General features: G+C 36.3%; 1 protein-coding gene across 2 annotated transcripts in view; it reads left to right on the forward strand.

The window, feature by feature from the left end:
- The window catches only part of CenG1A (Centaurin gamma 1A), a 151665-nt gene that overhangs the window by 130459 nt on the left and 6216 nt on the right, over nucleotides 1–14990 (forward strand). For both annotated transcript variants that reach the window (XM_083115816.1, XM_083115817.1), the window contains 4 exons: nucleotides 936–1063; nucleotides 7637–7754; nucleotides 11072–11189; nucleotides 13424–13636. In XM_083115816.1, coding sequence (XP_082971942.1) covers nucleotides 936–1063; nucleotides 7637–7754; nucleotides 11072–11189; nucleotides 13424–13636 — 577 coding nt within the window. The remainder of the gene's footprint in view (nucleotides 1–935; nucleotides 1064–7636; nucleotides 7755–11071; nucleotides 11190–13423; nucleotides 13637–14990) is intronic.

Here is a 14990-nt window from a genome sequence, read left to right on the forward strand (position 1 = left end):
GAGGAGGAGTGTTATGGTGCAATTGTAGCAGTTTAACACGTTGGCATGTTATTATCTGCCGTTGCAGTTCCATATCAGTGTATACGGGTTTTGGGAGTGAAAAGTTAGAACGCCACCAGTGCATTAATGCAATGAAAAATAATATATATATTGTAGTTCAGCAGTGTAATGTGTTGATATATATATTTTATTTTGTTTGAAATCACTCAAATAAGGAATCGTATGAAGAAGTCTTCTTTGCAGCATTTTTGGTAATTTTACTTATGTGTTAGTTCATAATTTGCGAATTTTTAGTCCATATGTATGTAGCTACATACAAAGCCACTTGTTAGTACATATTAATCCTAGTTCTGGTATAATGCATGACGTTTAAAACTCAACGTTAGATAGACCTGAATTCTCTAATTTTATTGTTGTACGTAACAGCTGTGCATCGGCGCACTGCAGCGATTTTTCTATCTGCTCCATTAGCAACACTGCTTCTTTAGTTGTTTCGCGCATCGCACGGCAGAAATATCTGCGCTGGACTCTAGAGCCAACCTCCATGGCAGAGTGGTTAGCACAGCTTACTGCAATGCTAGGAATTCCGGGTTTGAATCCCGGCCTTTACGTGGGTATATATCACCATCACTCATCCTCATATTTGCAATTACCCAATGTGGCAGAAATTCAAAGTAAAATAACCAATAAATCAATCAAACAAACATATTGTTGAATAAATAACAATGACTTCTAGTAGTTGGATATTGATCAAGATTTTGACAGATTGAAGAAAGAATCTGAATGAATCATGCATGCTCTTACCAACATCAACAGTGTTTCAAAGGCAGTCCTGTTGCAGTAGCACTGACAAAGAGAATTCCAAACAAATTAAACGCTAACTATGTTGTGTCACGTGAATTATTTCTCTTAAGTATTTCTTTCCTCACTTACAGACTCGGATGGCTACGAGTTCTTCATTGTGTCTTTGGACAACAAGCAGTGGCATTTCGAAGCCAGCAATTCGGAGGAGAGAGACGAGTGGGTTGCCGCAATAGAACAACAAATACTCAATTCACTTCAGGTTGGTGCTCGACTTTTCAATTCAGGTTGCACAGCTTGTTTCAATAAAGGTTGTACAAAAAATATTGTTTCAATACTGCTTTAAAACAAAAGGATGACATTTTGCACAAAATCTTGTCAGGGTGTAGAGGAATTCCACAACAAATATTTTTAATGCTTTTGTCACTGCTAGTGTCATCATCAGAAAGTGGAGTAAAATTACCAGACACATTGCTAATATTATAACTTCCTGGAAAGCTATTTCAATTCTAATATGTTATAAAGTTTTATTACTCTTATATTTATTTATTTTTCTTTTAATACCATACTATTGTATTAACCTTTTGGATCCCAAGCGTCTCGATCGAGACGCTGTGTCAAGGTCGTAGTTTTTACGTTATAACTTTTCTATTTTTGGCTAGAATTTCGATTTTTTTTATATTGTTCCTAACACATGTATTTAACAGAAATGTTTCTTGCACCTTTTTTTTTTCTTCATGAAAATGGAGGTGAAAAGGTGGGAAAAGGGACTTCTCTTTTGCGTCTCTTTTCAAGGGAAAATATAAATTTCAAACATTTCAACAATTTTTTAAAATAATTTTTGGGGGTTTTCTCCCTTCCCCCTCCATGTATACTCCAAATTTGCATAAATTTCATATAGTCTGAATCTCTGGTTCATTCCGCGTACAACGGTATATCACTCATCTCTCTAGGGCAATTAGTCTCTGAGCTAAAGTCATTTCAAGGTACCGCTGCATTTTGAAGCTTGAATCAGTGGTGTGCCGACCATTCCTTTTGGTTTTTCTTGTATGTACGCATTGCTTGCATGATAGAATTATTTTCCTGTAGTTTACGGTTATTACAAGCATAAGAAAACAGTTTTTTTCTTTGTCAAGTTTCAGGAGAACACACGCTCCTTTCATCAGACATTTATTTTCATTTTGACTAAAGATACAGTTATAACAATGGTTAGTAATTTTTAAACAAAAAGAATCTGTTATATAATGGATGTTGTCAATGTTACATTGTTGTAATATAGCAACTTAACTGTGAAAAAAGCAGTGTATTTTATTTTTATTTTAGAATTTTTTTTTTTTCTATAATCCCAAATATCATCAAGTAATTCAAATTCATCATTGTTTTCACAAAGTCTCTTGATGTTTTCTGTTACATTAAATTTTAAAGATGCTGGCTTACTCCATTTGTGAAAAAGAAAACTCCACACTGGATCTATGTTACCATTTTCATTATTTAATTTATTCCAGTGTTCTTCTGCAATGAACGAGGCTTCCCAGACATTCAACTCTGTGTTTCCCGTTAATCTTTTTAAAACCCTTCTCTTTTTAATCAAATGCTTCTCTTCGATGATATGAGTTGACAAACCTGTTCTTGGGTTTAGATTTATAATGTCCAAATCATGTTCGTGCCATCTTATTGCCATTTTCCTTGCTGTTTGTCCCACATAATCTTTTGAACATGAACAACTTATATTATATATTCCTGTGGTTTCCACATCTGGTAGCGAGTTTCTCATTTTGAATTCATTAAATGTACATTCCAAACTTCTTGGTGATTTAAAAACAATTTTGAAATTAAAACTTCTAAAAATTTTTGCAATTTTATGTGAGAATCCCTTGTGGAATGGAATGCACACAAATTTCTTTTCAACAGATTTTTCATCTTTGTCTGTATTTCTCTTTTCCTTTAGTTTTCTTGCAACTTGTTTTTTGATTTGGTTTATTCTGTTAGTGTGAAAGCCATTTTCTTTTGCTATATTAAAGAGCCTTTCTTCTTCATTTTTGATATCCTCATTATTAGAACATAGTCTTTGTGCTCTCAGGAAAAAATTTAAAAATATGTTATCCATTGTTATACGCGAATGTTCTGATTTGGCATGGATATATTTTTCCCCCGCTAATTTTTTTCTATGGACTGATGTTTGAATTGTTGAGTCAGTTGTCTTAATTTGCAGATCAAGGAAAGAAATTACATTGTTATTCATGGGTTCGCAAGTGAATTTTATGTGACGATGTGATTCATTTAACAATTTAAATACGTCCATGATGGTGTTCTCATTTTTAGCAATAATTAGCACATCATCTACATATCTGATGTAGAGTTTGATATCCGCACCTATCGCATTAACAATTGGAGATTCTATGTAATGAAGGAAAATGCTGGAGATGGTTCCGGATACTGGGTTTCCCATTGATAGACCATTATTGTGCTGATAGATTTTGCCATCAAATATAAAGTAATTGTAATTTGCACATACAGTAAACCATCGAACCATTTCCCATGATTCTACTGGGTTAACCTTCATCTCAATAAGCCATCTGTGTAATGCATCTGTGGCACCTTCTATTGGGACACTAGGATATAATATAGCAAAAGAAAATGGCTTTCACACTAACAGAATAAACCAAATCAAAAAACAAGTTGCAAGAAAACTAAAGGAAAAGAGAAATACAGACAAAGATGAAAAATCTGTTGAAAAGAAATTTGTGTGCATTCCATTCCACAAGGGATTCTCACATAAAATTGCAAAAATTTTTAGAAGTTTTAATTTCAAAATTGTTTTTAAATCACCAAGAAGTTTGGAATGTACATTTAATGAATTCAAAATGAGAAACTCGCTACCAGATGTGGAAACCACAGGAATATATAATATAAGTTGTTCATGTTCAAAAGATTATGTGGGACAAACAGCAAGGAAAATGGCAATAAGATGGCACGAACATGATTTGGACATTATAAATCTAAACCCAAGAACATTTTTGTCAACTCATATCATCGAAGAGAAGCATTTGATTAAAAAGAGAAGGGTTTTAAAAAGATTAACGGGAAACACAGAGTTGAATGTCTGGGAAGCCTCGTTCATTGCAGAAGAACACTGGAATAAATTAAATAATGAAAATGGTAACATAGATCCAGTGTGGAGTTTTCTTTTTCACAAATGGAGTAAGCCACCATCTTTAAAATTTAATGTAACAGAAAACATCAAGAGACTTTGTGAAAACAATGATGAATTTGAATTACGTGATGATATTTGGGATTATAAAAAAAAAAAAAAATATTCTAAAATAAAAATAAAATAGACTGCTTTTTTCACAGTTAAGTTGCTATATTACAACAATGTAACATTGACAACATCCATTATATAACAGATTCTTTTTGTTTAAAAATTACTAACCATTGTTATAACTGTATCTTTAGTCAAAATGAAAATAAATGTCTGATGAAAGGAGCGTGTGTTCTCCTGAAACGTCACAAAGAAAAAACTGTTTTCTTATGCTTGTAATAACTGTAAACTACAGGAAAATAAATCATTCCTTTTGGGATGTACAACTCAAGTTACATTGGTCATATGATAATAATGCAAATATTTTTGTGTTTCTTACATGTCAGCGATCATTTTCATGTGCATGTCAACACTGTCATGTACTTTTTTTTGAGAGGGCGGGAGGGGAGCAAAATCCCATATTTTTTTAAAAAAAAAGTATTTTCAGGAGATTTCCCCCCTTTCCCCCTCCATATATATGCCAAATTTGCATAAATTTCATATAGTCTGAATCTCTGGTTCATTCCCCGTACAATGGTATATCACTCATCTCTCTAGGGCAATTAGCCTCCGATCTACACTCATTTAATTGAAACTGTGCATTTTGCTCAAAATCGGCTCGGGCACCAAGGGGGTTAATGTGAAAATGGCCTTGGGACTCAAAAGGTTAAACACTGTGTTATCAAAGTCCATGAAGCATTACATATGGCTGTATTTTGACAGTGAGAGACAAACATGAGCTCAAATGTTTACAAAATGAAAGATACACTCACCAAATTATGATTTCGCATCTTAACAAATGTTCAATGTGTCCACCTTTAGTCACACATCTATCCTATAGTGAAGAGGTTTTCAAACTTTTAGCTGTCGTGGCTCCACTCCCCTGCCAGAATCTGCACGTGCCTTTCCTCATAATAACAGAAAAATACATGTGACCATGAAAAATCAATGCAAAATCTCTTCATGTGTTTGTTCCGTTGGTACACATGCAAGCAATGAGAATATAATATGTGTGATTAATACAGGTGGTGTACAACTTTTAAATGTTCATAAGCTGGTGTCAATTCATTCAGCGATATGATATACATGAGCAGGGAATGGATTTATATGTAGCAAAAATGTGCTAAATATGTAAATACATATTTATTTATTTCCACCAAAATATGGAGTTAAATATGAACTTGAAATTGTAAAAATTTACCACTTTAATGATGTAAGACACTACATGAGCTAGATGTTTACATTGACATTATTTGCAAAACAACACAAAATATTGTAGTTTAGGCACACACAGGGGATGCACTACATAGAAATTTTCAGTGAAAAATGCAGGCTCAACCAGGACTCGAACCCGGGTGTCTGGCATACCGTGCCATTGCTCTAACCACTGAGCTGCCGAACTGGCCTGGCCTCGCCTGATTTTTCGCTATCGCTGTTTTACCTGCGTGGAATCACAAACACAAAATGTGTTTTCATTTTCTTTCCAAAACAATCAGTAAGTGTTCGAACATGAATTTCCTTCTTTTGTCTCTTCTGATGGATGTACATTGACTAAAACTGTTTTGAATATCGCAAGAAATAATGGGAGTATATTTCAAATTTGTCAGTTATTTGCAAGAAAATGTCCCAACTCTTTCTGTCACATGGCGGCATGTAGTGATTGCATGAATATGGAGTATATGTTGAGAAATGTTCTGAAATATGGAAATAATATGTGAAAATAACTGAAATGTGTTAAATATGAGGCAAAACCTAATGTATGTACAAATATGGGAAACAAAAACTGAATTTTTGGAGTGTACATGCCATGATGCACAAAGATAATACAAAATATAACTTACTTCAGCTTCGTACATAAAAATTTATTTCCATATAAATCCGTTCCCTGTTCATGAGACAAAAAGGATAAATGTAGGCGGTAAGGAACGTTTGATAATCCTCATTTAACTGCAGACCTGTTTCTTTAAACAACATGCTCAATGTACGAAAGCAATCACCGAAGCTTTCATTATTAATTTATTAACCGTTTCTTTAATCTTCCTCTAACAAAGCATCAACTTCCTTTTGAAGGCTGATAGTTGCACGATTCCCTTGCACCTTGTACAGATACATTCGGTTTGTGGAAAATATCATAAAGGTATGCCAACTTCCGTACAAAGGAACTGTCAATTAGGTTTTCAGCATTGGCATGGTTTTCTTCTACAAGATACAGTGTGAATGCAGTTTCTGCCTCAGTTCAAAAACACGGGAGATGACGTTATCCACAAACAACCAATGGGAGTTGCAGTAATACGGAAGAAGATATTGATATTTTCTTAAAACGTTCTGATACAAAGTGAAAAATCATGGGAAACTGTCATTTCATTTTTGCAGTGTTTTTTTTTTTTTAAAAAAAAATATTACCACTAAAGAAATCCAACCATGTAATTTGTAATATGTACGTGTTACACATAGTGACATAGTGAAAACATGCGAGGTTTCAAGTTGGATGTCCGAATTATTCCGTGCATAATACGCACCACAGTTTTTGGGAGCAAAAATTTTGGAAAAAAAGTGCACATTATACATGTGTAAATACGGTGTCAGGGGTGATTCTGGCAATGGCAGTTGTGATGCCACATTGCAGATCCTGAAGGTCCTGTGGTGTGGTTGGCATGTAGACTCCTTCCTTCACATAACCCATCATAAAAATCTTCTGTGGAAAAATGCTCAAAAAATGATATGAAGAATACTTCTCAAATAATAAATAGAATTATTCCTCATTGTAGTCCTATTATGACTTGATTTCACATGGGGTCCACTCTGATAACCTTGGTGGATAAAATGCTTTCTCAGACTGCGTCATTTGGACTTGCATGAATGCGGCGCTACCGGTGGCTGCCAGCGGCACTACATCAGATGGTGTCATGCGGTGGCGTGCATACAAGGTAAGCTACCGAAGCACTGCTTCGAAATGCAATTCGAATTTTGCATAATTCCCAGGATACTTAGACTCCCCGAAAGTGTCGAGAGGAGCCTGTGAAAGACTAAAATGCCGCAAGGCTTGCGGTGTTTTTATCAAGGCAAGCCTGCCCCTTAAAGTACTATTGTTTATTTAAAAATTATATATTCAGTGCTTCGGCTATAAATGGTCACCGCACGCTACTGGTGTCATGTAAGATGATGCCACCTAAGCAACCAAAGCTACAACTGCCAATGCCTGGAGCAGTACATTCTCTGACCCACATCCGGAACAATGCTTACATTTTCTATCCAGCAAACACGACAGATGACATTAGAAATCATAATTTGATGACTGCATCTTTCATTTTATAAGCATTTGAGCACATGTTTACTTCTCGCTGTGAAAATATAGCCATTCATAATGTTACATGTACTTTATGAACACCCTATATAATTGTGATTGAAAGTCTAAGTTTATGGGAATATTGAATGAACGAAATTTATATATACTACTTTGGCATTATTTGCTAATAACTACTACCAGGTGCTCATTGGTCCACCTTTAATTTTTGATTCACTTTTTCTTTGCAGGGAAATGAGAGCAGTAAGTCAAAATCTCGCCTTAATAGCCTGGCGGACGCAGCTTCAATCCAGTCTATTAAGTCTAGGGTCCCAGGCAATCTCTACTGTGTTGACTGTGATGCGCCCAGTGAGTAGTTTTTGCTGGCTTTTCAAATTCTTATGGCTTTAGAGAATTTCATTATATGTATTAATAAGAACAGTCAGTAAAAAAATGCACTACGATAACGTTAACATCTAGTGATAAGCAAAATGCAAGGCATCTGAGACGCCATATGTTTTTGTAAGTGTCGGCAATCAAACTCTTTCCATAAGATGGCAACACTCCTTTTTGTAATACAGTGGAACTCCAATTTTACATTCCCAAGTTTTAGGTGTTTGCACTTTATGCATGTAATTAGGATAGATTAATGCGACATTTTTGCAGATACTGATGTGAAACATGTTGAGCCCAATAATCTACAGATGCGACATAAAATTCCAAATGTTGCTTGAGGAACATGAATGGTTCATTCACCTCTTTAACACATTCGGGTCTGGCCTCATAATACAGCATTGTTACCTCTGGTCTGCGGTTTTTGGTTGTTTTTCAAAAAATCATAGAAAAAATATTTTTAAGTTGTTTTTATTTACCACATATTTCTTAAATCTACAAAACTTCCTCTTTTCAATGAACAAAAATTTGTTAAATTTTATTTTCATTTTCAGACGTTTTTTAATATTTTTTGCAGCAATGTTTTGTGAAGAAGAAAAAAGTACAACATTGTAACAAATGTTAATATAGAGATATTTTAAGTTCGTAATCTGGAAATTTCAATAATTAACTACATAAACTATCAATACATCTTTTGAATCTTGCATAAGAATACTTCTTATGTGCACATAACAAAAAATAATTACAAATTACAAGTAATTATCTTTTGTATGAAAAAGTGGCTGCAGGACAGGACCAGACGATGTATCAGTTGGTTCTGCGTCATCTGTAAAAATTAAAGAAATAAATAAATATACTAAATAAATAAAATAATTTTCATTTTACATACACTATACAAAATAATAAATGGAAAAACTAAAAATACATCAGCGCATGTAGGAGAATCAAACAAGAGGCAAGATGAATAGACCCAAAAAAATTACCTCTTCTCACTTCATTCATAAAATACTAGAGTTTGCAACACTGTTTATATTGTCGACAATAATTATTACGAATATAAGTTTATATTGTCGACAATAATTATTACGAATATAACCTACCTTCCAAATCTTCAAATTCATCTGCATCATCAAAATCATCGCTAACTTCAAACTCTGAGGGGGAATCCTCTATGCAGTCTGGATCTAACGATGCCATTCTAAACAATGCACAGTACATCAACCCGACAACAAACAGTCACAGGTGCGAGATAAAAATAGCACATGAGTCACCTAGAGGTCGGAATTTCAACAGAGGGTCTTGAATGAACACGCGCATGAGACGAAGTACGAGCTTAGCCCGTCGTTCAATTGGCAAAGCAATTCCATACTGCACGACGGGCTATGACCGTCATTCGTCCACATTGACTTTAAGTGCACTGTGGGCTATGCCCGTCGTGAGACCCCAATGTGTTAATTAACTCCTTGAATCCCAGCCTGTGGATAGAGAGTAGAATCTCACGACCAAGAGCAGGTCAGAAAATCACAAATATTTCAGAATAGATTGAAACCTATTTCGGCTCATAACCAGGGAAGTAAAACACTTAGGGCCACTACGCAACACACTTGTAGACCAGTAATCACTAATTTCAGGGCAATGTGTTATCCCCATGAGAAACATCAAAGAAAAAAATACGTACATTTCTGCAATTGTAACTGGATACCGCTTGAGACCGTAAACTGTCAATATCGGATGATCCGATTTTGCGTACTCCATGTCGGCTCTCTTGTTAGTCCATGCACACAAATATTTTACAACATGCAAAAAAAAATTCTTCAAAACACATGCCAGGTGTTGACAGTAGTTCAGCCACAATGGTAGGATGAAAATCATAGTCATTCTCACGTGCATCACTGAAAGGATCGTTCAAGTATGTCCAATCTCACACAGACTTTGCTTCGTCTTCCACATCGGATATATCTGAATATTCAGACTCATTACAGTCACTCTTCCCTTCTTCCGGAATATAATCTGACTCCTCCATATTTTTCTGCTTTTGTTTTACAAAATATGCAACAAAACAAGAACGCACAGGTCTCTTCAATAGCACGGTTACGTACTTTCAGCAGCAGATGGTGTAACGAGCGTGCTTTGCTCATTGCTTGCGATAGTCACATGCTCAAATGACATCACAGCAACACGTAGACTTCGGACCTTTCCACCAGAGGCATTCGTATGTTTTCTTGGCCATTACTATGCAAGAATATTTCCTTGTCGGCCAATAGTACCAGCTACGTAGTGGTAGGAGAGCATGCAGGCTCAACTAAGTACGGGACATACGTAGTGGTAGTCAAGAGGTTAATGTATGTAATCATGTGACTGCTGTGTATTTTACCTTTGAAATGAAACTCTTTATTTAGCCTTTTACTTTATAAAAACAAGGCGTAACAATTACATGCTTATATTCATGAAAATAACAACAAAATGACAGAATTTTGCACTAAAATGTTATGTTTGTAACAGTAAACTTGTGTTGCAGTTCTAGTACAACAAAATTTTACAAATCTTCCCTGGATTTTAGTCCATATTATATTCCTTAGATAGAGTCCTCTGATAAGTGTACATTTCTCTATTCTAGCAAGTTGTTATGCATCTGAGTTGCTGACTGTTTTTATAACTCCAGTGAGACAAAGTTTATGAGAAGTCACCTTCTGGGGTCTGTAGTAGAATGTGTGGTTGGTTTATGCTTATAAATGCATTTTCAAGTATAAGCCATAAGACATTTCTATCTCAATTTGAAATATAATTTAAAGCGTTCAAATTGAAATTAGTCATTTCAACTATACCATGTGCCAACATGATTCAGTTTATATGTAAACACTAGTAATGTGTGATAGCTGTTTAACCCTTCAAAGTGGAACGACATACACATGTACATTTGCGGAATTCTGTGTTAATGCTGGTTCGACGTACATGTGAACATTTGCTGCATGGTTGATGTCGCACTGCTGTTAGATGCCATCTATTGGCAGAGTATGTTAGTCTATAGGCTACTGCCATCTACAGGGAAATAAGAAAACTACTTGCACAGCTTTGTTTTTGTCAGTCGTACTTCAACAATGGCTGGGTCGTCCCAACTGGTAAGCGTTGTAGAAGAATACCACAGAAAGACCAAGGTTGCAAATTTTTGGCAATGACACTCCCGTACAAACGTAATTTTTCAAGTTATTTGTGTTGGTTTTCATCATTTTTTAAGTGTTAGTGTGATAAAAACTATGTAAATTAATACATGCTTTGTTTGTTTCCTTTTGCAGACCCTGATTGGGCAAGCCTTAACCTTGGGGTGCTAATGTGCATTGAGTGTTCAGGAATTCACCGCAACCTTGGATCTCACATATCTCGAGTCAGGTCGCTCGACCTGGATGAATGGGCGTAAGTAGTTACAATCATTTCTCTTTCCCTTATTGTACAAAGTGTATGAAAAAATACTGTTATGATTTTTAAAGGGGGGATTCCGTCGGAATTCCAATGCAGACAAATGTGGTGGTCATTTTTAAAATAGAAGTATATGAAATTAAATCCTTTGTAATTTCTTATTAGTGATAATTCAAAATGTGGAAACTGGTTTATTTTACTGAAGATAAAGTTATGAATCACAAAAATGTCTTATTAGGTCTGATCAGTTGATTGTCTGGCTGTCGTCTTTAAAAAATGGCAGCTAATTAAGAAAAGAAAATTGCAGATTACCTCATTTCCCATGCTCCTGATGTATAAATTGTAGAATGGAAAATTTTCTATAAGAAGGTGGATTTACCTTTTTGCAAGTTGCCTCGGTGATTGAATATTTTTAGAATAATGGCATAGGAAATCCTGTATATCCATTTGTGAATTGAGAAGAGTATACCACTCTGGTATTCTTATTTATTGTATTTGTGAATTGCATATGATGTACATGAAAAGTGATTGCTGTTATTCTTGTACCTGCACTTTTCAATACATGACCGGCATTTTACAAAATGCTCTCCTTACCACAAAACATCATTGAAAATTACATTATAGCTATGTTCCTGTGCATCTGACATAATAATATTCTCAAGGTATTAAATATTTTCCCATTTGTATGTAGGTAATTCCATGTAAATCTATTTGTGCACTGATAAGGTGACAAGTGACACGTGTCATTGGGAAACAATCCCTCAGTAATAAAAGCAAACTTCCAAACTGAAGCTACATGCTGCATGTCACTCGGACTGGTCCATTTTCTTAATAGTGTTGCCTCAGTCTGTTGGTAATGAATGTACAGTGTCACATCAGTACACCCCCCCCCCCCCATGTGGCTAGTCGCTTACCTGTTGCATGTCATTTCGGTCTGAAAGTTCCTAAGTGTTATCTTTTGGACTGAAAGTGACAAATTACTGTATTTACTCATGTACAATGTGCCCCCAAAACTGTGGTGCGTATTATGCATGGAATAATTCGGACAGTCTAACAGTAAAACCACGCATGTTTTCAATATGTCATTGCATATAACATGTCTATCAACAGATGGAAATGCAAATTACCAGGTTGAATTTCTTTAGTAAAAATAATATTAAAAAAATGAAATGGCCATTTCCATGATTTTTCACTTTATAATGGAATGTTTTGCAACACCAAGAAAAGCAGTGTTGTTCTGTCAGAATTCAAGCATGCATTTGTCGGGAATAATAGAAAAGAACTTCCCGACCGCTGCAAGCCCATAACATAATTTTGATCTCACTTTCTTCTACTACAGAATAAACAGGGTGGTTACAGAAGTAAAATATTTAAGATGCTAAACACAGTGGAGGGAGAAGGGGAGGGAGGTGTCATGGGTTGGTGACTCATTGTATACACAAGAAAATATTCTCCTCTTAGTCCACATAGCAACATGTGACTCATTGAATAGGCATGACGTCATTTGCTCTTGATCGGCATAGCAACAGCTTTACGACCTACACCTATACGAGCTATAATTGTTTGTCACTTTTCTCCATCAAAAACCAGGGTGTGCATTGTACGTGTGTAAGTAGGATATTCATGTGAAATAAAGGGAACAATCCATTCACAACTTCAGTGGTTTTGAAGCACCATTTAAACTCATCAAATTGGCCTGAAATGTGATTGGCTTTATAATAAATAATAGCCCGTAGCTCTACAGCCCATAAGGGCCTTGGCCTATCTCCCGACTACCAGTCTCCCTCCCACAATCCTACCCAGAGGTGTGGAGTTCTTCAACCGGTAATGGGGTAACGTGGGGCTAGCACGTCGAACCGGCTGTTGTAGGAGATTTTTATGACCGGTTTACACTACTCACTCGTAGCTCCCAAATTTCCTCACGATGGTGGGTTGCCGCCGGCCCTATACACAAGCCGAGAACCCAGGCAGACTCGAACACATGCCGTCCCGCAGTCTTGAGTCCGAAGCATAGTGCCTTAGACCGCACAGCCACGGAGGAGGACTTTGATATGATTTAGTTCATTGTAAACAGAACCATTTTATGGCCTGTCTCTCGAGGGATGTATGGGTTGCATCAAGGGATACCCTAAGCAGAAAGTAGGAGCCAGTAATTGGTTGAATATGCCATGCATTGAAATTGAAATTTTCATTTTGCGTAGAGTGAAAGCTGAGATTTCTTCCCGTTTCAGGCCTGGTCAGTTGAGCGTGATGCTGTCCCTAGGGAACGCGTTGGCGAACAGCATATGGGAAGCGAGCGTGAGGAGCAGAGCAAAGCCAACCCCTAACTCCAGCAGGGAGGAGAAGGAGAGGTGGATCAGGAGCAAGTATGAGTATAAGGAGTTCATTGCCACGGTTAACCACAGTGTTCCCTTGGGGAAACAGCTCATGGATGCTGTGTGTAGGTAAGTGAGGTTTCTTCAGATGTAAGGGTAGACTAGACCGTGGAGCATAGCTTAACCTTTTGTTAACAGTTTTCTCATTGGTTCAACCAGGTTCTGGACCATGTAAAGAAATTCGTGAAATACGAGGGTCGTCCAGAAAATAAAGATCGTTTGGTTATACAAAATGAAAAACACAATATTTATTGGAAAAAAACAATTCTGTTACATACCTGAAGCTTCCTTCACTTCTCTACATAATCACCTCCTACATTTAAACATTTGTCGTATCTGGGCACGAGCTTTAGAATTCCCATGTTATACTCTTCTGCCGCCAGTTCATTAAGCCAGGTGGTCACTGCATTCTTCAACTCTTCATCACTTCCAAAACGTTTACCGCCCAGAAACTCTTTCACCTTAGGGAAAAGGTGGAAATCGCTAGGAGCAAGATCAGGACTATAGGGTGGATGATCAAAAATTACGTCTGTCTTGCAAGATTCTGTTGTTCACTGCAGTCTTCTGGTCTTCTGTGATGAGTGATGGGCATCCAGGTTGAGTTTCATCGTGCACATTTGTTCGTCCATTGTTGAACATTTCACACAATTTTCTCACATTTCTTTCGTTCATTGCATTATCACCATACACTGCTTTCAGTTACCAGTAAATTTCTGCCAGTTTCACCTTTTGAGAGTTCAGAAATTGAATAACACTTCTTACCTCACAGTCTGCTGGATTTTCTATCACACAGTTCATTTTGACCACCCCAACTGCACATGGACGACTTCTTGCAACCTCCACTCACAGCGTTATGAGCACAGCTGTTACGGAAGCCAGTTGACCCTGAAAAGAGAAAGAGGAGTGAGCTGCGTGGCCAAAATGCGTGAGCGATCTTTTGTTTGAATGCAGTGACCACCTGGCTTAATGAACTGGCGGCAGAAGAGTATAACATGGGAACTCTGAAGCTCGTGCCCAGATACGACAAATGTTTAAATGTAGGAGTTCATTATGTAGAGAAGTGAAGAAAGCTTCAGGTATGTAACAGAATTGTTTTTTTCAATAAATATTGTGTTTTTCCTTTTGTATAACCAAACGGTTTTTATTTTCTGGATGACCCTCGTATTTATTACATTCGTTGCACAACTTTCATTTTAGACATAACAAGAAAATATTGTGTCAAGTTCAGTAATACAGTCACTACTGTTCACTCATGCAATCTTTGCCAGGGCTGGCAAACTCTGACTTGTTTTAAAAGAAACAAATAAAATGTTTCTTATGCTTGAAACATGTTCTAAATAGTGATTTACTCAAGAACAAAAAATAATGTTTTAACCAAGTGAAAGGTTTAAATCATTATGTCAACAGGACTTATTTTCTAAGA

The sequence above is a fragment of the Lepisma saccharinum genome (assembly GCF_977018435.1).
Source record: "Lepisma saccharinum chromosome 15 unlocalized genomic scaffold, izLepSacc3.1 SUPER_15_unloc_1, whole genome shotgun sequence".
NCBI classification, from domain to species: domain Eukaryota; kingdom Metazoa; phylum Arthropoda; class Insecta; order Zygentoma; family Lepismatidae; genus Lepisma; species Lepisma saccharinum.